The following is a 23,286-nucleotide window of genomic DNA, read 5'->3' on the forward strand; positions in this document are numbered from 1 at the left end:
ACTCAGCAGTGGAGACTGGGCCATTCAGTGTATTTTCATCTGGGATGGAGGGATTGCTGAACTGTTGGAGAGCTGAGGGTTATGGCGAGAGGCAGAAGCTCAGATCAGCCATGACTTTACTGAACTGGTTGGAGGGGCTGAATGGGCTCTTTTGTTTTGCTTTTTTTTCATTTCCTGCTTTCTTTATTCCTATTCCTAAATCCTTTGTTTTTATTGCGATACAATTGCGCTAATAATAATTAGGGGGATTTAGAGACAGCAAATTATTTATTGACAGTAAATAAACAGAAAATGCTTAAAACACAGAGTCAGGCAACATCTGTTGGGAGAAGAGAGAGTTAACACGTTACGTTTGTGATTTTTCATCAGAACAGAGTTTGGGATAAAATGCAAGGGAAGGAGTGTAACTACAGAAGATCAAGTCTGTGATGGGGTGGGTGGAGGAGAGTGAGCATGAGCAGGATGGATTAGTCCCTATGTGTCTGGGTACAGTCCCAACAACGTTCAAGAAGCTCGACACCATCCAGGGCAAAGCAGCCCACCTGATTGGCACCACATCCACAAACATCCACTCCCTTTACCTGCGCTCAGTCGCAGCAGTGTGTACCAGCGACAAGATGCACTGCAGAAATTCACCAAAGTTCCTCAGAACAGCACCTTCCAAACTCACGACCACTTCCATCTGTAAGGACAAGGGCAGCAGATACATGGGAACACCAACCTCTTTCAACATGCCCCCCTCCAAACCACTCATCATCCTGACTTGGAAATATGTAACACCTGTTCCTTCACTGTCACTGGGTCAAAATCGTGAAATTCCCTCCCTCAGGGCATTGTGGGTCGACCCATATCACATGGATTGTAGCGATTCAAGAAGGTAGCTCACCACCACCTTCTCAAGGGGCAACTAGGGATGGGCAATAAGTGCTGGCCCAGCCAGCAATGCCCACATCCCACAAGTGTATTCCCTTCTCATTCAAGGGATTTGGGTGTTGTTGACTAGGCCAGCATTTATTGACGATGCAAGGTGAAGTGGGAGAGTAATGGAATGAAATAAAAGATAGTTGGAGGAGATACAAATGGCAAAGGCAAAAGATCTTATCAATGGCTGCTGTCTGAGAAATAGAAGCAATAGCAGTGATCTGCAACAACATTCATTCATTGTGGGGGTTGGAATCACTTTTTGGGCATCACTGTAATAATAATAATGCAACCTTCAATAAACTGTAATAGTAGCTGAAACTGAGCAAACCCCTCACGAGGTTTTGAGCAAACATGTGACATAATGTGTGTAGTTCCTGAAGTAAATTCAGATTTCAGAGAGAGAGAGAGAGTGTGTGTCTGTGAGGCGAGGGGCAGAGTTTGTGTCCAAGACCGTGCTGGGGCTGGGGGTGGTGATGAGGGAGAATTAAATGATGCACCTCCAGCTGCAGGAATTACAACTACCTTTTTAAGTGGGAGGGCACACACACACATACACACGCTCACACACACACTCACACACACACAACTCACACCAAAAAACACCACACACACAGCCATGCACATACATAAACACACTCTTACACACTCACACATAGACATGAACACACACATATACATAAATCAAGACATACTCACACGCAATCTTACACACATATGCTCTCACATGCATTCACACACAAACATACACAGGCGCACACTCACATGCACTTACACACACACTCACACACTCAGTTGGATGGGAATACAATACAGCAACTTCCTTTGTCTTTGAATGAATGGTTTTATTTCTGGTCACAACAGTAGCATGCATTACTGTGTTTACAATGGGCACGACAAGAAACCTGGACTAGCCACAGAGCCAAGCAAGCTATGAATTCCTGCACAGCTGAGTTAGCAAATAAACCACAACAAGGGGAGTACAACCAGGTGTACCTGTGCTTCAGTGTCGAAGCAGCCTGGCATGGGGAGAGATGATGGGGGTGGGGTGGTTTGACCAACCTAACCGCCCCTTCCAGCCTCCCCTACTCTGCTCAGCTCCTGATGTTCACTGTACTGCACTGAGAAAGACAAGGGCGGGGAGAAGGGGGCGTTCCACTGGGTTTTATCCGTATGGCCTGTGGTATTCATGTGGGTCCAGGATTGGTGGCATCCTGGCATCATGGTAGTTACCTTGGTCTACCATCTCCAAAACAGACATAGTCCTGAATGGACAGAATGTTAAGGAATGAAGAGGACAGTCAACCTGGGTCAATGAGAATCACTTTGTACCTGTACCGCTCGCAAGGTATCATCACTGAAACAAAAACCCCTAAAGCATCCGTAGCGAGACTAAACCAGTCAGGCTATACGTGAGGTGAAACTCTGCAGCTATTAAAGAATGTTAAATTGACAGTAGTAATTTTTCTGGAGCACACAGGAGTCGTCGAACCACCTGCCGTTAGCCGGGCCTGACATTGCCACACAATTGGCCTTTGTGCCACCATCAGGTTGGCGGCGAATGGTCTCCCAGTTGGTGTAGTTGGTGGCCTTTCCAGACACATCCACCCAGTCTCCCTCAGTTGCGATGTCAGTGATGCCAACCCAGATGTTGTGATCGTCCCCCAGGGTCGTCTTGGCATAGTTGTACAGCTCATTGTTCTCGTGGTAGTTGTGTGGCACGCCGAGGATGCCCCCATGCATGATGCAATCGTCAGACGCTTCATGGAAGTTCTTTTGTCCGTCCATGAGGAGGAAGCACTTACGGTAAACCTTGAGCCCTCTCAGGCACACTGGACAGAGAACATGGGGTGTGGGATGGGTTAGTGATAATGCAATGACTCGCTTCCCCAACATTATCTAATGTGGACATCGTTGGGTTTACTTTGGAAGGAAGACTTGTGTAGCTTCTTCTTAAGATGCACCCAACACCAGTAAACCATTATATAGATATTGTGCCATGTCTAGTTGCTTATGATCATTAAGTCAACGCCATCATCTGAGATTGCATTCATATGTGGGCTAGACTAGGTAAGGATAACATTTTTCTACCGTATAGGAAATGAATGAACCAGATGGGGCTTTCCAACAATCAACAATGGTCTGACATGGTCGTCATTAGAATCTTAATTCCAGATTTTTATCAAATTCAAATTCCATCATCAGCCTGGGAAGTTAGCTTCCCTTCATTTTTCCTAGTCATTCACAGGATGTGGGCATCACTGGAGATACTAGCATTTATGGCCCGTCCCTAATTGTCCAGAGGCCAGTTAACAGTCAACTGCATTGCTGTGGGACAGGAGTCACATGTAATCTAGGTCAAGAGTCAGGTGCTGGAAAAGCACAGCAGGTCAGGCAGCATGTGAGGGAGCAGGAGAGTCAATGTTTCGGGCATAAGTCCGTCATCAGGAATGATGATGAAGGGCTTATGCCCGAAACGCTGATTCTCCTGCTCCTCGGATGCTGCCTGACCTGCTGTGCTTTTCCAGCACCACACTCTTGGCTCTGATCTGCAGCATCTGCACTTTCTCCTCACATGTAATCTAGCCCAGGTGAGGCAGTTGCCTTCCCTAAAGGGAACTCAGTGAACCAGGTGGGTTTCAATGTGGTCAACAATCAACATGAGAATCTTAATGCCAGAATTTTTAAATTAGTTTCAAGTTCCACCATCTGCCATGGCAGGATTCAAACCCATGTCCCCAAAACGTTGGTGGTCTATTGATCAACCGTCTAGTGATAGTACCACTAGGCTACCGCCTGCTTTTATCAACCAGATTGAGTTTTTATAACAATCCAGTCATTTTATTCTTTGCTTCTCTGTGCCACTTCACAACTTATTAAAATTATTATTATTCGGTTTCATCACTTGTCATACGTGATATTTGAGTCCAAGTTGTTACACCTCCATAACCATAAGGGGACCACATTGAATATACCCAACCAGTGACTCAGAGACATTGTATCGAACATATAAGATCTTGAAGGGCTTTGACAGGGTAGATGCTGAGAGGATCTCTCTCCTTCTGGAACGAGGGGCACCATTTCAAAATAGAGATTCTCCCATTTAAAACAGATCTGAGGTAAATTGTGTTTTTTTTCTCTCTGCGTGTTTGAAAATCTCTTACCCTGAGCAGTGGAGGCTGGGTCATTGAACACTTTCAAGGACAAATTCGACAGATTTTTGATTGACAAGAGAGATGATCAAGGTCAGGCAGGAATGTGGAGTTAAGGCCACAATGAGGTAAGCCATGAGGTAAGTCACTGCCTGTGACCAAGTGAGGATCCAAGGTGGGACCTCACTCAGTCCATGTTCCTGATGACCGGGGAGTCCAAAACCAGGGGTTACAGTCTAAGGATTCAGGATAAATCATTTAGGTCTGAGATGAGGAGAAATGTCTTCACCCAGAGACAGGGGAAGCTGTGGAATTGACCACCACAGAGAGCAGCGGAGGCCAAAACACTGAATGTTTTCGAGAAGGAGCTGGATATAGCACTTGGGGGGGTTAAAAGGATCAAAATATATGGGGGAAAAGCAGGAACAGATTGTTGAGTTGGATGGTCAGCCAGGATCATAATGAATGGCCGAGCAGGCTCGAAGGGCTGAATGGCCTATCGCTGCTCCTATCTTCTATGTACAGAGGAACCTCGATTATCCGAAGGACACGGGCAGGGAGTATTTCGTTCGGTTTGTTGAATGCTGGATAATCAATGCCAGATAACACAGTTAGCCAAGCATCGGGACCTTGTGATCTTGTTCGGAGAATCTGAAATTCAGTTAATTGAATGCCAGATAATCGAGGTTCATCTGTATCTATAAGAAAGGTGGGGTGCGGTGTTCAGGCATTAGAGGGTGTATAGTTATTTTATTTTACATTAGGATTAATCCCTGGCACAACATCATGAGCCAAAGAGCCTGTTCTGTGCTGTATTTTTCTATATTCTATGTTCTATGTTCACCTTTCAATATGTTCCTCGCTCATCTGGATATGGTCTCAGCCTCAAGTCTCTGCCTATCCCCTATCAGCCTTGACTCCCGTCTCAATCAATATTAATATAATTCCGCCTTGAACATATTCAATGACCCAGCCTCCACTGCTCACTGACAGAGACTATTTCAAAGATTAATGAGACAAGAAAGTCCTGCTTATTTCTGCCATCTATAGTGGACTCTTTATTTTGAAACTGCCCCAAACCCCCTAAAAGGAAGCATTATCTGAGCAGCTACCCCTTCAAGCCCCCTCAGAATCTCATCGTTCAGTAACATCACCTCTCCAAGTGAGTATCAGCCCAACCCACCCAACCTTTCCTCAGGAAACAACCCCTTCCATTCCAGGATGAACTGTTTCCAGTGCAAGTATTATCCATCTTTAAGGAGAAAGTGAGGACTGCAGATGCTGGAGATCAGAGCTGAAAATGTGTTGCTGGAAGAAGGGCTTATGCCCGAAACGTCGATTCTCCTGTTCCTTGGATGTTGCCTGACCTGCTGCGCTTTTCCAGCAACACATTTTCAGCTCTTATCCATCTTTAAGTAAGGAGACCAACCTGTACAGAGTACACCAGGTACAGTCTCACAAACGTAAGGAGACTTCCCCACTTGTTTAGTTCACTCCTAGCACCATCCCGGCCCACTCCCCTTTACCTGTCTGCAGTGCCTGTTTCTCCTTCAGTACGTTCACCTCGTTAATGATCTGAGCAATCTGATCCTTGATGTCTTCGATCATACTTAGCGTCACCATCGCTGTCCAAAGGTGAAGGACATGAAGTGAGTGGTCATGCTGCAAAAGGTTGGGCGTGTAGAAAATCAATCTAAAAATACCAATGGGGAGTGGGGATCAAAGACATTGGCTACTTTTACCAGTTTGGTTGTGGAAGGGTGAATATCACTGACAAGAGTAACATTTTGCCAAATCTTTTCATTTTTCAGTCATCAGGACAAATGCAAGAATGCAAGAATCAAATGATGACAATAATTTATGCTAAGGATGTAAAGGGTGTCAATTGGTCATTCTGATTGGTTGAGACGTTGCCATGGATAAACAAATGGAATAACGAATGGGAAACTATAAGCTCCAAAAGCCTCATGGGTAATTCCCAAAGGTACAAGGCTAGACAGGAAGGTATATTGTTTCTCTGATGCATAAATAAGATACTTGATGAGCTAACAGGTTATTTTAATTGGTTGTCAATGCAGCCATTGGCACACTTGGGATTGTTAAGCGAGTGGTGCCCAGTTGTGGAATCCCATCTAATAACTCTAAGTTTTGTAGGCACCGTCAGTTGGCTGTACTCTGCCCACTTTGAACAATGGAACAAATATTTTCCTGTGTTTGGTCAGTCAATCGTTGGAACATTAGCTACACACCTGACATCACACTGGCATTGAAAACCATGGCCATCTTGCATTTGACCTGATGAACACAAGTCTGAAAGCTTTGGCAACCTGTATATTTTGTCACTATTTTTTTTAAATTTAAGTTGACTAAGAAGATGACTATGATTCAACAATATAACTCAGGATAATTGTTTTATTCAGTTATTTAAAATAGGTTTAGTCACAGATAGAGGATTCGACACTGGTTCCTGCTCAATATCTGTTATAATTCCGTTCTCTGTGAATGTCTTAGCTAGCATTAGGTTCCACCTCCTCCCTTCCTGGTTCTCTCTCTGTTCCGACTTCAATGATGCATTGTACCAGAATTTCACTTTCACAGCATACTTGCTATGCATCATCAAACCACTCCCCTCACCCATTACATCCATTCCCAGTCCCTTAATGAATCTTGCATTCCCAGCACAAAGAGGTGCCCTCAGCTGTAAGCTGGCAGCTATTTGACTCAGTAGGCATCACGACCTTTGACCTTACTTTGGGAAGGCATGCTGTAGCCAGTCACACGGCAAGGGCACCAATGGAAATAGATCGCCACACTCCAAGCAACTGCCCTTATTTCTGATATTCTTGGCTTGGATATCCAGTCAATCATCCATTAATAAACTCCATTGTTTGTAGAGGAAATACAGCCAATGACAGCCCTTATTGTACTGATACCCTCCATCCTTTACTCACATACATCTAGAAACTTAAGCACAATAGCTAAGCCTAACACTCCTGTGTGGTACTGAGGGAGTGCTGCACAGTCAGAGCTGCCGTCTTTTTGATGAGACATTAAACCAGGAACATGCCATCTCTATTAGGTGGTTGTTCAAGATCCCAAGGCACTATTTTAAAGAGTAACAGGGTTTCTGATAAAAGGGACATGCTGCTGAAGCTCTTCAACTTACACACATCAGGATCAAACACAAGAATTTCAAATTGCAAATGATCACAATTTATGCTACATGACAAAAGGGTGCTGATTGGTTGTCAAGTTGACTCTTAATGGGTGAAATGTTGCAACAAAGAAAGCAACTACAAATATAGGTTCAGCAAGCTCCAGGGCAATTCCAAAAAGTTTAATTAAGCGAGTCATTTAAACTTACTTGAAATGGCACACATTCAGATGCAATGACCCATTCTCTGCAAACAAAAGGAATATGTTCAAGCCTTGTATTCTTCTTTGAAAAACATGGGAGTTTGGGAAGCCTTTAGTTCCGCTATGTTTTCTCCATGGCAATGTCTTGGCTATTCAGAGTCAAGGTGCCAACAAATCAGCACCTTTTTCTCCTATGGTGTAAACTGTTGTGCTCGTCAGAAATTTGGCATTCTTGTATTGTGTCCTGATGAGTGCACATCAAGAAACTTCAGATGTATATCCCTCTTTGCAGTAGTGTATTATATCTCTCAGTGTTTGCAGTCAGAGTATCTCATGAAGTCAACTGTATGTAGTTTCTCTACAAACCTCTGTATTACCTAGTGACTAACAGAGTTGCATCCAGAATAACAGGGAAGTCATTCTGCTCAATTATAATGACCCCTCTATTATTATGTTCCATCTTAGTGAAGGACTCGCAACCTCCTCTGAATCAGAAGATTCTGGGTTCAAGTCCCACTCCACTGACTTGTGCACACAATCTCGGTGGTGGCTCCTGTTGCGTTATTGAGGGACTGCTGCATTGTCTGGGGTGGGATTTTTCAGATGTGATGCTAAGTTCCTGTTTGCTCTTGGAAGTGCAAGATTCCACATCTTCAGTGTCCCAATTATCCTGCCAGAAGTAAACTCTGTGATCAATGGGCACTGCCATAACCACTTTCCTGCGACATTTCACAGATGTGGAGGTGCCTGTGTTGGGCTGGGGTGGACAAAGTTAAAAATCACACGACACCACGTTATAGTCCAACAGGATTATTTGGAAGTGCCAGCTTTCTGAGTGAATTGAATAAATCGAAACCTGCAACCCATTCTAAAAGGTGAAAGATTTAACAGCAATTTAGGTTTGTTCCATATATCGCATCAGTGTATGACTCGATGGTCTTTTGCTATAAATTCTGTGTCCTATGACCCCACTCCACTAGCTGCCTGACAAAGGAGCAACACTCCAAAAGTTTGTGCTTCCAAATAAACCTGTTGGACGATAACTTTGTGTTGTGTGAATTTTAACTTTGTCCGTATTTCAGAAAGATTAGATTATTTCTTAATTGAGGACAAGTGACAGTGATTAATGAGAAATCAAAAATAGTACCTCGTGGCATAACCACAACTATTACATAAACCACATATCTGCACAGTTTGCAAATCTAATAAACACATTTGCTTGTAATGTCTAGTGAGATTACAGACCTTTAAGCATTGGGAAGCCTAACCACTGCCAACAAATTCTGGTATAAACTTCCTGATTTCATAAACAAAGAGGTGAAGATGTGAAATGTTGTCAGACAGTATTTTAACATGTATCTTCAGTTCTACTCACTCCACACTTATGTCTCCACTCCTCCTCCTCTCAGGAATATTGATGCATGCTGCAGCCCTGTAACACTCCCTCTATCCAGTCCCTTCCTGAAGCTCACCTCCCTCACTGGCTGTGTTGAAATGCTTGCTAGTAGATATTTGACACTGGTGGGCATCACAGTTTTGCAACTCCTGCACCTTGACAATCAGCAGACAGAGCTCATTACTGTCCATGCTACCTCCTCAGTGGAGGTAAGCACAGACCTTGGGTCCTTTAACCCCTGGCTGGCTCTGGAGTAAACCCCATCTGACCTCTAAAGGAGAGGGACCCAGCTTACCTTTCTTTGCAGCCCCATTCTTCCTCGGTTTGTTTCTGGCTACCTGCTCATGGGTCATCTGCAGGAGACACAGAACCAGGAGTACGAGGGGAATTGCTCTCAGCTCCATGGTGTCAGAGGCAATTGGAAGGAAGGCAACAGTCCTGCCCTGATTTATTCAGCAGAAAAAAAAAGTAATTGAAACCTTATGTCCAGTCAACACATCCAAAGAGAAATCATTCCAGATCTCTACCTCATAGTTCTGGCGATTAGATCCCCTTGCCTACACCACCCTCCCCAAGATATATCCCCACTTGGGTAAGAAACACAACAGTGGGTCAGTTATATTTGCTCACAAAGAGCCATTAAATTGAAAACAAACCATCGCAGCATTGTAACTTGCCAAAGATCCCAATCCAAGAGGTGAATCAAACACTAATCTTCCACAAGGGAAACGTCAAGGTTTGGGCTTGATTCAACAGTGGGATGGGAGCAGGAGGTACAGAGACCAGAACATGAAATCAGTTTATAGAGAAGTTCCACAGACAATCAAAGCCACAAAGGTTAGAGAGGCAAACTAATTGAGCAAAATTAGTTCATTTAAAAATCAAATTGCAGTTTGAATGCATCACAAAGGGATCCTCGGTTAAAGAGAGGGGACAGTAAAGTGTAAGAATGGGGAAAAGTAGCAATTAAATGATGAACTGCTGCTGTCAGTGAGACAGATCCTTAGTGGCATCAAGGCCCCAAGATTGATTCTGAACAGAGTGAAGGCTTGAACTGGGTGTATTTAGAATCCCTATAGTGTAGGAGCAGGCCATTCAGTTCATCGAGTCTACACTGACCCTCCAAAGAACATCCCACCCAGCCATACTCCACCTACCATATCCCTCTAACCCTGCAACTCCCATGGCTAATCCACCTAGCCAGCACACTATGAGCAATTTAGGATGTTCAATCCACCTAACCTGCACATCATTTGCCAGCCTTTGTTTCTGAGAGAGAGGATATTTTGCAGAAATGGTGTAATTTGGTGTCAGCAAGGGGAAGGTAACCAGACCACAGGGCTGTTCTCACATTAGAGAGAGATGACTGGTAGTGGTTTCACCTGAGGGTCAGCACACTTCAGAGAGGGGTGAGGTTGAGAATGTGAGTCCTTAATGGCAACCTCAGCTAATGCAGGAATTTAGCTCATGTTGCTGGCATCTCAAGGATTGCAAACCAGCCATCTGACCCCAGGGGGCAGGGTGAGAGGATGAGCTGAAAAATGTGTTGCTGGAAAAGCGCAGCAGATTAGGCAGCATTCAAGGAGCAGGAGAATCGACGTTTCGGGCATAAGCCCTTCTTCAGGAATTAAATTCCTGAAGAAGGGCTTATGCCCGAAACGTCGATTCTCCTGCTCCTTGGCTGCTGCCTGACCTGCTGCGCTTTTCCAGTAACACATTTTTCAGCTCTGATCTCCAGCATCTGCAGTCCTCACTTTCTCCTAGGGTGAGAGGATGGACAGGTATGGACATAGAGAAGGTTGATGAAGTGAATCAACTCGGAGTGCGATGGGGCAGGTAGAGAGGAGTAACAGAGCCTCACGAATGGCCATCAGAGGGTACGTACTGTACATGTGTGGAAGGAGAAACCTGTCAAGGACTGAGCAGACAGCAGATCAACAATGATGGATTTGTAGAGCACCTTTAACACAGCAAGACTTCCCAGGGAGGGGAACATACAGCAAAACTGAACTGGAACAACAAAGCTGAAGTAGCAGGGTTCAGGAGAGCTCTGTGATTGGTTAATGTATTACAGGTGTGATATGCTGTGATGTGGTTTGTAGATGAAGTTTTAGAATTTAAATCAAAAAGCTGATTCATGGAGAAGGACTATACATTGAGGGGGAGATAACTCTGAAAAGAGAGGTGAGTGGGATTTTATGCAGGATAGGATAGGGCCAACTGGACTTTGAAATCCAGATAGTCAGGCATTGAAGCTTAGCTCTACACATTAGAAAGGTGTGAGTGCACTTCAGCTAGAAAGGAGTGAATTGGAGGTTTCTCAAATTGGGAGTGTGTAGCCTTGTTTGTTGTATTAGGTAGTTAGGAGCTGAATAAATTGACCGATATCAGGCGTAAATAGCACATCTAGATCTGAAAGGACTGCTCCTGGGCAGAGCTAACCAGATGTCTGGTCTGCTTCTGAGTTTATCATCAAGGCTGTGTAGGATTGGTTAATAGCACCTGGCAATGTGAGTACACTCTTCCGTGGAGCCGGATGTCTCACAAGAGACTGTTGTGTATCTTAGTGATAATGTAACTAGCTACTCAGTAATATGTCATAAGCATATCTTGTTTAACTAAGACCGAGTCCATCTTCTGCCAGAGATTTCATGTGGACTCATGGTATCAGTACCTTAGACTAACACTGATAAGAAAGGTCAACCATTGTGATAATGAACATGGTGAACTGTGGTGCAGATTTATCCAGTTCATGCCAAGCTGAAGAAATCATCAACTTTACTCAAATCACAGCCATCCAAGAAGAAGGAAGAATTTTCCAAACAGAGAACTGTGACGGTCTGTTGGAATGTCCTGCAACTTAAAAGCAGATAGAGCCTGTGAAAGCAGCACAAAGAAGCCACAACACTATGCCTGCCTGTAAAATTCAAATCAGCTAAAGACAGCAAAACAAAATTGAGAAAACTGGTGAAAACCCAAGCGGAGTCTTACCAAAGCTTGAAGGGGAAGAATCTGAATTGTAAACCTTGGCTACAATGGTCAATATTAGGCAATCAATGTGGTTAAAGTCCCTCAGTGGAAGAGTGAAGATGTTTACATTTAAGGATAAATTTTCAGCTGGGAAGGGGAAAAAAGACTTTAAATGCTACATCAAACAAATTATCATTTAAAAGGCATCTGGATGGATTTATGAATAGGAAAATTTAGAGGGATATGGGCCAAGTGCTGGCAAATGGGACTAGATTAAGTTTGGATGAGTTGGACCGAAGGGTCTGTTTCTGTGCTGTACGTCTCTATCACTATGACTGTATGTAATTATTTTGCAATATCAGGAAAAGCTGCAGTAACAGCTTTCTAAAAAGGACACACTGTAAGAAAATTGGGAAAACTGTAGCATAACTTGACTAATTGGCATAAGGTGGAAGTACAATTTATTAAAAACATTATTGTGAAGGAGAAACAAGTTTTTGTTATTCAACTGAAAATATGTCAGTGTGGTGCCTTGTTTACAATATAACATGGCATAAAAAGCTCAGAGTAGAACAGACTAGAACCCAAGGGCACAACCTCTGAATCAAAGGATGACCCATTACAACAAGGATAAGGAGAAATTTCTTCAGCCAGAGTGTGGTGAGGCTATGGAACTCATTGCCACAGAAGGCTGTGGAGACCAATCATTGAATGTATTTAAGACAGAGAAAGATAGGTTCTTGATTATTAGGGGAATTAAAGGTTGTGGGGAGAAGGCAGGGGAATGGCATTGAGAAACCTATCAGCCATGATCAAATATGGGTGCGTAGACTCAATGGGCCTAATGGCCTAACTTTGCTTCTATAGCTTATGGTCTTGTGGTCTAAGATAGAAGTTAAAAATCTACATGAAGACAAGAAAGCTCTTAAGGACAAAGTTTTATTTACAATTCATCTTCATTATCCAGTGATGAAAGAAAACAATTACGACCTTTAGAAAATTTGCAGAGGAAAATGTAACATTAACACAGTAACATCAATTACATTTACAAAAAAAATTAGAAAATTCTTGCAACTGTACTCAAAGAAATCCTTTAAGTTAAAGAAACAACAACAGATAAATATGGAGCATGCAGGAAGATTTAAAATCACATATCCTTCAGACAAGGAAGTGAACAGAAGTATTTGGGAGAGACGATTCATGTGATATAAAATTGCTTCAGGATTAGAGAAGAAACCTAGAGAAGAATCAGTGAACTTCTTTCTTTACTCTGTAGGTCCTGTTGTAGATTATGATTTAAAATGACAAACTGTAACAGAAGAGCAACAATGGGAGTGTAATGGTGATGGCAGATGGTGGAATTTAAATTCAATAAAAATTTGAAATTAAGGGTTTAATGGTGATCATGAATTCATTCCCGATTGTCAGGAAAAACCCATCTGATTCACTAATGTCTTTTAGGGAAGGAAACAGCCATCCTTACTTGGTCTGGCTTACATGTGACTCCAGACCCACAGCAATGTCATAGAGTCATAGAGATGTACAAGATGGAAACAGACCCTTCGGTCCAACTCATCCATGCTGACTGGATATCCTAACCTAATCTAGTCCCATTTGCCAGCACTTGGCCCATATCACTCTAAAACCTTCCTATTCATATACCCATCCAAATGCTTTTTAAATGCTGTAATTGTACCAACCTGCATCACTTCCTCTGGCAGCTCATTACGTACGCGCACCAGCCCCTGCATGAAGAAGTTCCCCCTTATGTCCCTTTTAAATCTTTCCCTTCTCACCCTAAACCTATGCCCTCTAGTTCTGGACTCCCCCACCCCAGAGAAAAGACCTTGTCTATTTACCCTATCCATGCCCCTCATGATTTTATTAACCTCTATAAGGTCACCCCTCAGCCTCCGACGCTCCAGGGAAAACACAAACCCTCCAACCCTGGCAACATAGTCCTTTATCTGGTGCCCCCCAAAGTTCTACTTTTGGGCGTCTTAGATTTCTCGTCAACATGCTGTACCCTGACAACCTAATCTGAAAATAGCCCAGCAATTTCCACATGTGCTCTGATAACTCTAGGTCTGCCCTCACCTTCACCTCCTTTGATCTGTGCACCATCTCCAGATTCGTCATTCTTAACTGCTCTCTAGACAATTAGAGATGGGCAATACATACTGGCCTAGCCAGTGAGACCCTCACCCTTGAATCAATTTAAACAATATTCTAAGAACATTTTTGGCAATTATTTTATATCAAATGCCACTCAGATATTAGAGAGAGCAAGACTTATTTAAGAAAAATCCAAGAGAATCTGTTGACAACTTAATCAATGTTTTACACATAGCCAGAATCTTGTGACTCAGGTGATTTATGACCAGGATTATTTTGACATAGAAATATCAGTATCCCTGATAACTTTCAGTCAAGTATGTTTCAATCAAAACAGGCTCCCATACTGGCATGTGGTGTCCAGGTCATAGCAGAAGCTGAACTCTGAAGGCAACATGAGAAAATAATAGGTACAGAAAGCTCAAGAATCTCATCAGATAATGTTCACCCAAACAGGATTTGGAACTCTTTGTCTATAAGGATGGTTCAGGCCAGAATCCTCAAGACATTTTAGAAATATTCAAACAGTATGGACACGATGGGCCAAAGGGCCTCTTCCATGCTATAAAATCTTTATGGTTCAATGAATGATAGCGCTATTTCGAGGGGCCAAATGGCCTATTCCTGTTGCTTGCTCACATGTTCTATTTTGTATCCGACATCCTCACCTTAATGAATGTGCCAACGTGAGCAGACCTTTAGCATCACAGTTAAGTCTTGATATCCCTGCTGCCTCACAGCGCCAGAGACCCGGGTTCAATTCCCACCTCAGGCGACTGACTGTGTGGAGTTTGCACACTCTCCCCGTGTCTACATGGGTTTCCTCCGGGTGCTCCGGTTTCCTCCCACAGTCCAAAAATGTGCAGGTTAGGTGATTTGGCCATGGTAAATTGCCCATAGTGTTAGGTGTAGGGGAATGGGTCTGGGTGGGTGCGCTTCAGAGGGTCAGTGTGGACTTGTTGAGCTGAAGGGCCTGTTTCCACACTGTAAGTAATCTAATTTAATCTAATCCCCATCCAAAACCGACACCACACTTTCCAGCAAAGATTCCTTGGATCACAATCAGAAGGATCTAATGTTAGGCATGACTTTCCTGGCACCAGTCAAAGGCACTTAGATGGATTGCACATGTACAGTGGCTGAAGTTGGTCAAGTTAGCACAGACTAGGAATCAAACTGTTCATCTCTAACATAGTTAAAAATCACACAACACCAGGTTATGGTACAACAGGTTTAATTGGAAGCACTAGCTATCTAAGTGCTGCTCCTTCATCAGGTGGTTGTGATTTCCAATATTTTTCTGGTTTTCTTTCAGAGTTTCTTACTGATCTGTTTTGAAGGGTTCTTAAAAATGGGGAAGCTCCCCAGTAGATGCAAACAGTCCATTGAAATACATATTCTAATCAATCTACAGCAACCATTGGATTTTTCCACATTTTTCTGGACAGACGGATGGGCAAAAGTAGTGGAAGGATGGAGAAGGAGAGGGCACAAGCTAAAGGTGATTGGTAACAGAAGCAGCATTGACAAGAGGAGTAACTGTCTCCCTCAGTACATGGCCTGGAACAATCTGTCAGGGGAGTGTGCAGGATGCAGCTTCAATTGTATAATCCCTAAAGTGTGGAAGCAGGCCATTCAACCCATCGAAACCACACTGACTGTCCAAAGAGGATCCTGCCCAGAGTTGCCCCCTGCCCACCCAATCACCCTAACCCACTTAGTCTGCACATCCCTGGACACTATGGGGTAATTTAGCATGGCCAATCCAACTAACATGAACATCTTTGAATGTGCAAACTCCACACAGACAGTTGTCTGAGGCTGGAATTGAACCTGGGTCCCTCGTGCTAACCACTGAGCCACCGTGCTGTCCGAATCAGATTGAAAGGTTGGGAGAATGCTCAGATAAGATGCATTGCTCATCTGGAGAGCCTGCACATAGACAGAAGGGCCGAATGGCCCCCTCCTGTGCTGAGACACTCTGGTAATTCAGTCCTTACTCCTCCCTCACCCTCTGTTCCCCACCTCATCCCTCCCCAAAGTAAATCGAGCTTTGATATGTGTCGACGAAGCTGTATTGAATTCTTCCTGTTTTTGCACGGCCCTGTGAGCCCATAGAAACATCGATGAGTTTGTGTGACACTGAGACATTCAGGCAGTTCGTAGGCTTCAGAATGTTCGAGAACTGCATCCTCCTGTTTTCACAACAGCTGCAATGCCTTTACTTCACCCTGGTCCCAATCCAAGCTGGAAATGTGGCAGCCTGCCTGCAACAGGAAACAAGGGGCAAAGCAAGGAGGGAGTTCATGATTACTTCAGGCTGTTCTCAACTATTGCAAGTGTATCTGTCCTCCTCTGACCACAGAGTTCCTTTTCTGTGCTTTCTGCCTAACTCAGTTATTTTCCGAGCAGATTTCATTTTCCCTCAGGAATCATCTCATTCAGCATGACGCTCCGCAGTCTATCTGATCCTGTCCCAGGGAATAGAATTGGGGTCGCTCCTGAAGAACGGTCACTGGACCAGCAACGTTAACTGTTTCGCTCTCCTCAGATGCTGCCAGACCTGCTGAGTTTCTCCAGTGATTTCTGTTTCTGTGTCAGAATTAGGCTGTAATTATGTGGGGCAATGCTTTGACACGCACATTTTACAAAAGAAGATAGTTTTCATCTCTCCAGACCACCATGCCAATCCAACAAAGGGTTTTTGTCTTTGCTTGTTAACTCCTGAATTGATTCAACTCCTATCATTTTGTCCCCTTCCTTTCCATTCCTGGTCTTTTTTGCTTTGCTATTTATGGGATAAATTGACTGTCAACTTTCCAAATTGCAAAACTGAATTGAATTGAATTATCTTTATTGTCAAAATGACTACAAGGAAAGAAGGTCACCACTTACAGCGCCAGCTTAGGTACAATCCTCAGTTACAGAATAAAGAAATGAAGAAAAGTTACATTGCAGCTGACCATAGGTCAGAAAAACAAGTAGCAAAGTTATAAAGATGAACATCACAATCTTTCTCCAAAGTGTCTTCAGAGCAAACCAGTACAGGGGACCTCTGACCACTGGCTGCCACCACCCTCTGCACCGGGCCCCTACCTCCACCACCCTCCGCACTGGGCCCCTACCTCCACCACGCTCCGCACCGGGCCCCTACCTCCACCACGCTCCGCACCGGGCCCCTACTTCCACCACGCTCCGCACCGGGCTCGTACCTCCACCACCCTCTGCACCGGGCCCCTACCTCCACCACGCTCTGCACCGGGCCCCTACCTCCACCACGCTCCACACCGGGCCCCTACCTCCACCACGCTCCACACCGGGCCCCTACCTCCACCACGCTCCGCACCGGGCCCCTACCTCCACCACGCTCCGCACCGGGCCCCTACCTCCACCACGCTCCGCACCGGGCCCCTACCTCCACCACGCTCCGCACCGGGCCCCTACCTCCACCACGCTCCGCACCGGGCCCCTACCTCCACCACGCTCCGCACTGGGCCCCTACCTCCACCCTCTGCACCGGGCCCCTACCTCCACCACGCTCCACACCGGGCCCCTACCTCCACCACGCTCCGCACCGGGCCCCTACCTCCACCACGCTCCGCACTGGGCCCCTACCTCCACCACGCTCCGCACCGGGCCCCTACCTCCACCACGCTCCGCACCGGGCCCCTACCTCCACCACGCTCCGCACCGGGCCCCTACCTCCACCACGCTCCGCACCGGGCCCCTACCTCCACCACGCTCCGCACCGGGCCCCTACCTCCACCCTCTGCACCGGGCCCCTACCTCCACCACCCTCTGCACTGGGCCCCTACCTCCACCACGCTCCACACCGGGCCCCTACCTCCACCACGCTCCGCACCGGGCCCCTACCTCCACCACGCTCCGCACTGGGCCCCTACCTCCACCACGCTCCGCACCGGGCCCCTACCTCCACCACGCTCCGCACCGGGCCCCTACCTCCACCACGCTCCGCACCGGGCCCCTACCTCCACCACGCTCCGCACCGGGCCCCTACCTCCACCACGCTCCGCACCGGGCCCCTACCTCCACCACGCTCCGCACCGGGCCCCTACCTCCACCACGCTCCGCACCGGGCCCCTACCTCCACCACGCTCCGCACCGGGCCCCTACCTCCACCCTCTGCACTGGGTCCCTACCTCCACCACGCTCCGCACTGGGCCCCTACCTCCACCACGCTCTGCACTGGGCTTCGACCTCCATGCTCCGCACTGGGCCCCTACTTCCACACTCCACACTGGGGCCCTACCTCCACCCTCCACACTGGTCCCCTACCTCCATGCTCCGCAGTGGGGCCCCTACCTCCAAGCTCCGCAGTGGGGCCCCTACCTCCTACCTGGGGGTACGGGGTGCAATATCATTGCCTAAGTTGACCATCCTTCAGGAAGGATGTCAGGGCAGCAGAAGTTTACCAGAGTGATACCACAAATAAAGAACTTCAGTTTCATAGTGAAACTGAACAAAAGCTGAGTTTATTCTCTTGGGAACAGAGAAGATTACAGGGAAGATTTAATAGCAATTGGAGGACGATGATAAGGAGAGATTGTTTCCACTGGCAGGCCTGGTAATCGAGGAATAGAGATTTCTAATGATTGGCTAAGAATCACAGGCAACAGAAGGTTAAAACAAAAATTATGTAGGAAGTTGCCGTGATCTGAGATCCACTGACTGAAAAGGTGATGGGCACAGTAATGACTTCACACAGAGTCTGCTCCACCACTTACTGAGATCATGGCTAATTCAATAAATCCTCAATTCCACTTTTCTCCATAAACCCTTGATTCCCTTACTGCTTAAATATCTGTCCACCTTAGTTTTGCATATACTTAATGATGCAGCCTCAGCAGCTCTCGGAGGTAAAAACAATTAATTAATTTAATTAAATTCAAAGGATTTCTCAGAAAGGCCTCCTCCTGTGCTATTATACTTCTGAGATTTTCTGAAGCCATAAAATTGGAAAAGTTATTTTTGTTTCATTGCTAATTACCTCATTTTTCATGAATGAACAAGTTACAAGAAGGTTTAATAGATAATCCTCATTGAAGATGAGAAATATCACTCGCTATATTGCAACATTTATTTATAATAGAAACAGTGACAGCTTTTGTTAGCAGATAAATCTGCCAGTTAGCTATTTCACACAATGCAAATTTATAAGCTTCTTAATGACACCATCAATTGTATGCCATGTCATTTGTTACAATATCACAAAGACCATGTATGCAATTAAATATCACTGTATAAGGTAATGGTAAAGTCATTATAGTCCCAGATGACCTAAGGGCTATTCTCCCATTAGAAAGACATGACTGGTGGAGGTTTAACCAGAGGGTCACCATACCTCAGGTGAGGGACAAGTTTGAGAATGTAGGGCTTCCATGTAAACCTCAGCCAGTGTGGGAATTGAACCTGTGCTGTTAGCATCACTCCAACTGAGTTAACCGACTCCCTATTAATATATTACTTAAACGAAAGACATGTGCTGAAGCTTTCATACAGATGTCCATTTTCTACAACAAAAGCAACATATTCAAGCACTGTCTTTTTTGTATTACTCAAAGGACCCATTTATCTTCAGGGCAATCAAAATCAACTTGCCAACCAATTACCATCCCTTCTCACCTGTAGTATCAATTGGCGTCATCATTCAAAATTTGGAATTCTAACATTTGTCCTGATGAGTACAGGATAAAAACTTGGGCAACACCTCACCTTTACAGCAACATTGCGGTTCTATATGACCTGATTATTTCACTTCATAACAAGAAATACTGATCCATTGCTGATTATTTGAGGTCACTGATACTGGACTGGGACTCATTACTGCACCTTACTTCAGACTCGAAGTGGGAATGTGAGGTTAAAATTTGAAGTCAACACTAAAATTGGTGGGTAAAGCTAATAATGTGGAAAATACTCACCAAGATAGAGACATGCTTGCAGTGGGTGGTTATCAATGACAAGTGCAATTCGAGATAGCCAAACACAAGGTTGACCTTTTTTCTTGTTTGTTCATGGACATTGGCCATCACTAGTTGCCTTCAGGAAATTGGCGGATAGCCACCTTCTTGAACTGCTGCTGTGCATGGGTTGTGAGAGCACCTATGGTTCTGTCAGGGAGGGGGTTTGACCCAGCAACAATGAAGGAACTGTAATATAGTTCCAACACAGGATGGCGTGTGGTTCGAACAGGGACATCTAGATGGGGACATCGGTTAGAAATCATTGCCTTGGTGCTGCTGTTGGCCCCAATCCTAGCCCCCAGACCCTGACACAGTGGCTCTGGCCCTAATCAAGAACTCTGAGCCTCAAAGTATTTAGCTGATGTAACCCTTACTCTGGGCTCTGGGTAGTGGTGTTTCAATACTTTTGTTGCCTTTGCCCTTCTAAGTGATGATGTTGTTGAAGATTTCCTCTGTAAGATTCAGCATTTGCTTGACTGCTTCAAGTAGTCATTGGGCTTGTTAAGTGCCAAAGTTGCTAAGACCCTATAACTTTCTTCCACAATCATTCCGAATCTTTCAAAATCGGGAATCATAATTGAGCTAGATGTGCAAATTTGCTGCAGAAGAGGTGCCAGAGCCGTCAGTTTAATGGAATTTATCACTAATGTTACAAATCACACCCTTAGGGAAACACTGCTTTGCTGCTCAAGACCCTATGTAAGCAGAAAATTCAGCTGAATGGAAATGTATCAGCCAACATGTTCCCACACCCAGCAATGCCTCACACGGGTTATAATCGATTCCAGATGCATTAAAAAACAGAAACAAAACATTACAGATTCAGATTAGCATGCTTTTTCTTCAGAGGCTGTGAACAGAATGGTGGGGAGCGGTGGTGGTGGCAGGGGGCAGTGAATCCAGCTTACTTAATGGATATGGCAACTATCCGTGAAAGTTCCATGCAGAGTTCCAACATACAACAGCCATAGAAACAGCAAACAACAAATACTACGTTTTCTTTAAGCACTTTTTAAATAAAAAATGTTCCCTTCCTTTTTTTTCTCCTAAGTCATCTATCACTTGGAATAAAACATGGAGGAAACAAACAATAGCTTTAGAGCAACAGATGCATGAAACCTTCCTAGACTAGAACCTGGGGTCACGGTTGGAAAATGAGGGCTGTCCCATTTAAGACAGCAATGAGAAATAATTTCCTCTCTAAAGGTTGAAACTCTGTTGCCCAGAGAGCAGTGTAGGCAGCATCACGGAATATTTTTAAAGGCAGATGTAGGTAAATTCTAGACCAACAAGACAGTAAAAGGTAATTGAGGGGTAGTGGGATTCAAGCTTCAATCAAATTAGCCAGCATCTTATTGAATAGACTGAATCTAAATGTAATGACCCACAGCTCAGTAACGCTCAACATGGCTGACAACAAGGTAACTGAGGGCACATTAAATCCGCATCAGAATATTAAAATTAGCATTTATTTAAGGCAGTACCTCTATTTGGGTGTCACACAGGACTGATCATGAACTTCAAAATGCTATAGTTCACTCTATAATACCTCCATAATCTCAATCAAGTCACCACCACCACCCTGACCCCGAAGTTCTATTTTGTAATTATTGAACTATGTTGTTTATTCTGGAGAATAATTTCAGTCAGCTCCAGGGATTCAGAATTCATCAAAGGTTGCTGAAAATCTGATCTCCCACCGGGAGTCCAGGATATCATCTTTCCTGTGGTCACCTTTCCCCACTTCACCACCCTGCCCCCACTTCTCCCTTAATCTGCAGTTCCCCTGACTCCCACCCCCAGACCTGAAGAAGGGTTACACCCGAAACATTGACTTCTCCAGCTCCTGATGCTGCCTGACTCGCTGTGTTCTTCCAGCATCCTGCCTGTCTACTTTGGATTCCAGCATCTGCAGTTTCTTTGACTCTAAAAAGGTTACGTGAAGCTGCAGGGTTTGAAGCCAACTCACAATCTGAAGATGGTTCAGAGAAGGGGTTGCCCATGATTCTGCAGATAACATTCCCGACAGATCTTTCCAGAGAGAACATTTGAGGGGCTGAAAATGCATGAATACAGTAATGAGAAAAGAAAGCAGGAATTCAATGAAGGAAAAGGAAGCTAGTGCTGATGCAGAAATCTGAAATAAAATCTGAGTGTGTTATCAAATCCATACAGTATGGAAGCAGGCCATTCAGCCCATCAAGTCCACACCACAACTCCAAAGAGCACATTACCTAGACTCACCCCAATACCCCCAACCTATCACCCTACATTTTCCCCATGGTTAATCCACCTAGTCTGCACATTCCTGGACTTCATGAACAATTTAGCATGGCCAATCTGCCTAACCTTTATATTGTTGGACTGTGGGAGGAAACCAGATCACCCAGAGAAAACCTGTGCAGACGTGGGAAGAATGTGCAAACTCCATACAGATGGCTCCTGAGAATGCAATCAAATCCAGGCCCCTGGCACTGTAAGGCACTGAGCCAGTGTGCCACCCATACATCTATTGTGCAGCCAGCAGTTTTTAGAATTATACAATCCCTACAGTGCAGATAGAGGCCATTTGGCACCGCGAGTCTGCACTGATTATCCGAAGAGGATCCCACCCAAACTCAATCCCCCACCCTATCCCTGTAACCCTGCATTAACCATGGGCTAATCCACATAGCCTGCCCATCCCTGGATACTGCGGGAAAGTTAGAAAAGCCCCACAGCATAAAACATTTCGATCTTCTTCAGTCAGTGCTTAAGAGTGATATTTCACTCAAAACGCTCTGTATCTCTTTCATCAGATGCTGCTAGACCTAATGGGTTTCTCTTGCACTTTCAGGAATTAAAAAGCTTTCACAACAGGCTTATTATCCAGTGGTACTTGATAGAACCACTGGGTACAGAAGAGGTACAGTAGCACAGTGATAATGTTAATCTAGACAATGAGCAGTAAGCTAAACAGAAGTTTGAGAATTTGAATTCAACTTAGACAGAGGGAATCCAATTAGTGCATTTCCAAAATGCTTATTAATATATTTGCTCTTGTTTCTCAGACACTCGCCTGACTTACCAGAGTCCTATTGCCTTGCTGAGGCTCTCCAACATCTTGCTCTTTGTTCAGAATTCAATATTGTCTTTACGGAGATGTTCACACGAAATGTTTCCCAAAATGGTGACATTAAGTTCAAAGTAGCGAATGTCCCATTTATAAGTAAAATGAATTTAAAGACCAACAAATGATTTTTACAAGTCCCAAAATACTTTCCCAACTTCATCCTCAAAATTGGGAGCATTAATAAACAGCAGTGAAATTGAGACGACATAAGTATTGAATAGCAGAAAGATCTAAGGAGTTCTTTCAATAAAATGTTCGTTTTACAACACTGGACATAGG

The 23,286-nt window shown here is 44.7% G+C and overlaps 1 protein-coding gene across 5 annotated transcripts in view; it reads right to left on the minus strand.

Moving 5' to 3' along the window:
* Nucleotides 1-1,745: 1,745 nt before the first annotated feature.
* clec3ba (C-type lectin domain family 3, member Ba) overlaps nt 1,746-23,286 on the minus strand; it is a 52,690-nt gene continuing 31,149 nt past the window's right edge. For 4 of the 5 annotated variants that reach the window (XM_072560379.1, XM_072560381.1, XM_072560380.1 and 1 more), the window contains 3 exons: nt 9,122-9,269; nt 5,600-5,698; nt 1,746-2,753 (listed from right to left, as the gene is read on the minus strand). In XM_072560379.1, coding sequence (XP_072416480.1) covers nt 2,356-2,753; nt 5,600-5,698; nt 9,122-9,269 — 645 coding nt within the window. In that variant the 3' untranslated portion in view covers nt 1,746-2,355. Of the gene's footprint in view, nt 2,754-5,599; nt 5,767-9,121; nt 9,270-23,286 lie in introns of those variants that run through there. The other variant, XM_072560384.1, reaches the window with a different exon arrangement.

Source organism: Chiloscyllium punctatum, chromosome 41 (assembly GCF_047496795.1).
Source record: "Chiloscyllium punctatum isolate Juve2018m chromosome 41, sChiPun1.3, whole genome shotgun sequence".
Taxonomy (NCBI): Eukaryota; Metazoa; Chordata; class Chondrichthyes; order Orectolobiformes; family Hemiscylliidae; genus Chiloscyllium; species Chiloscyllium punctatum.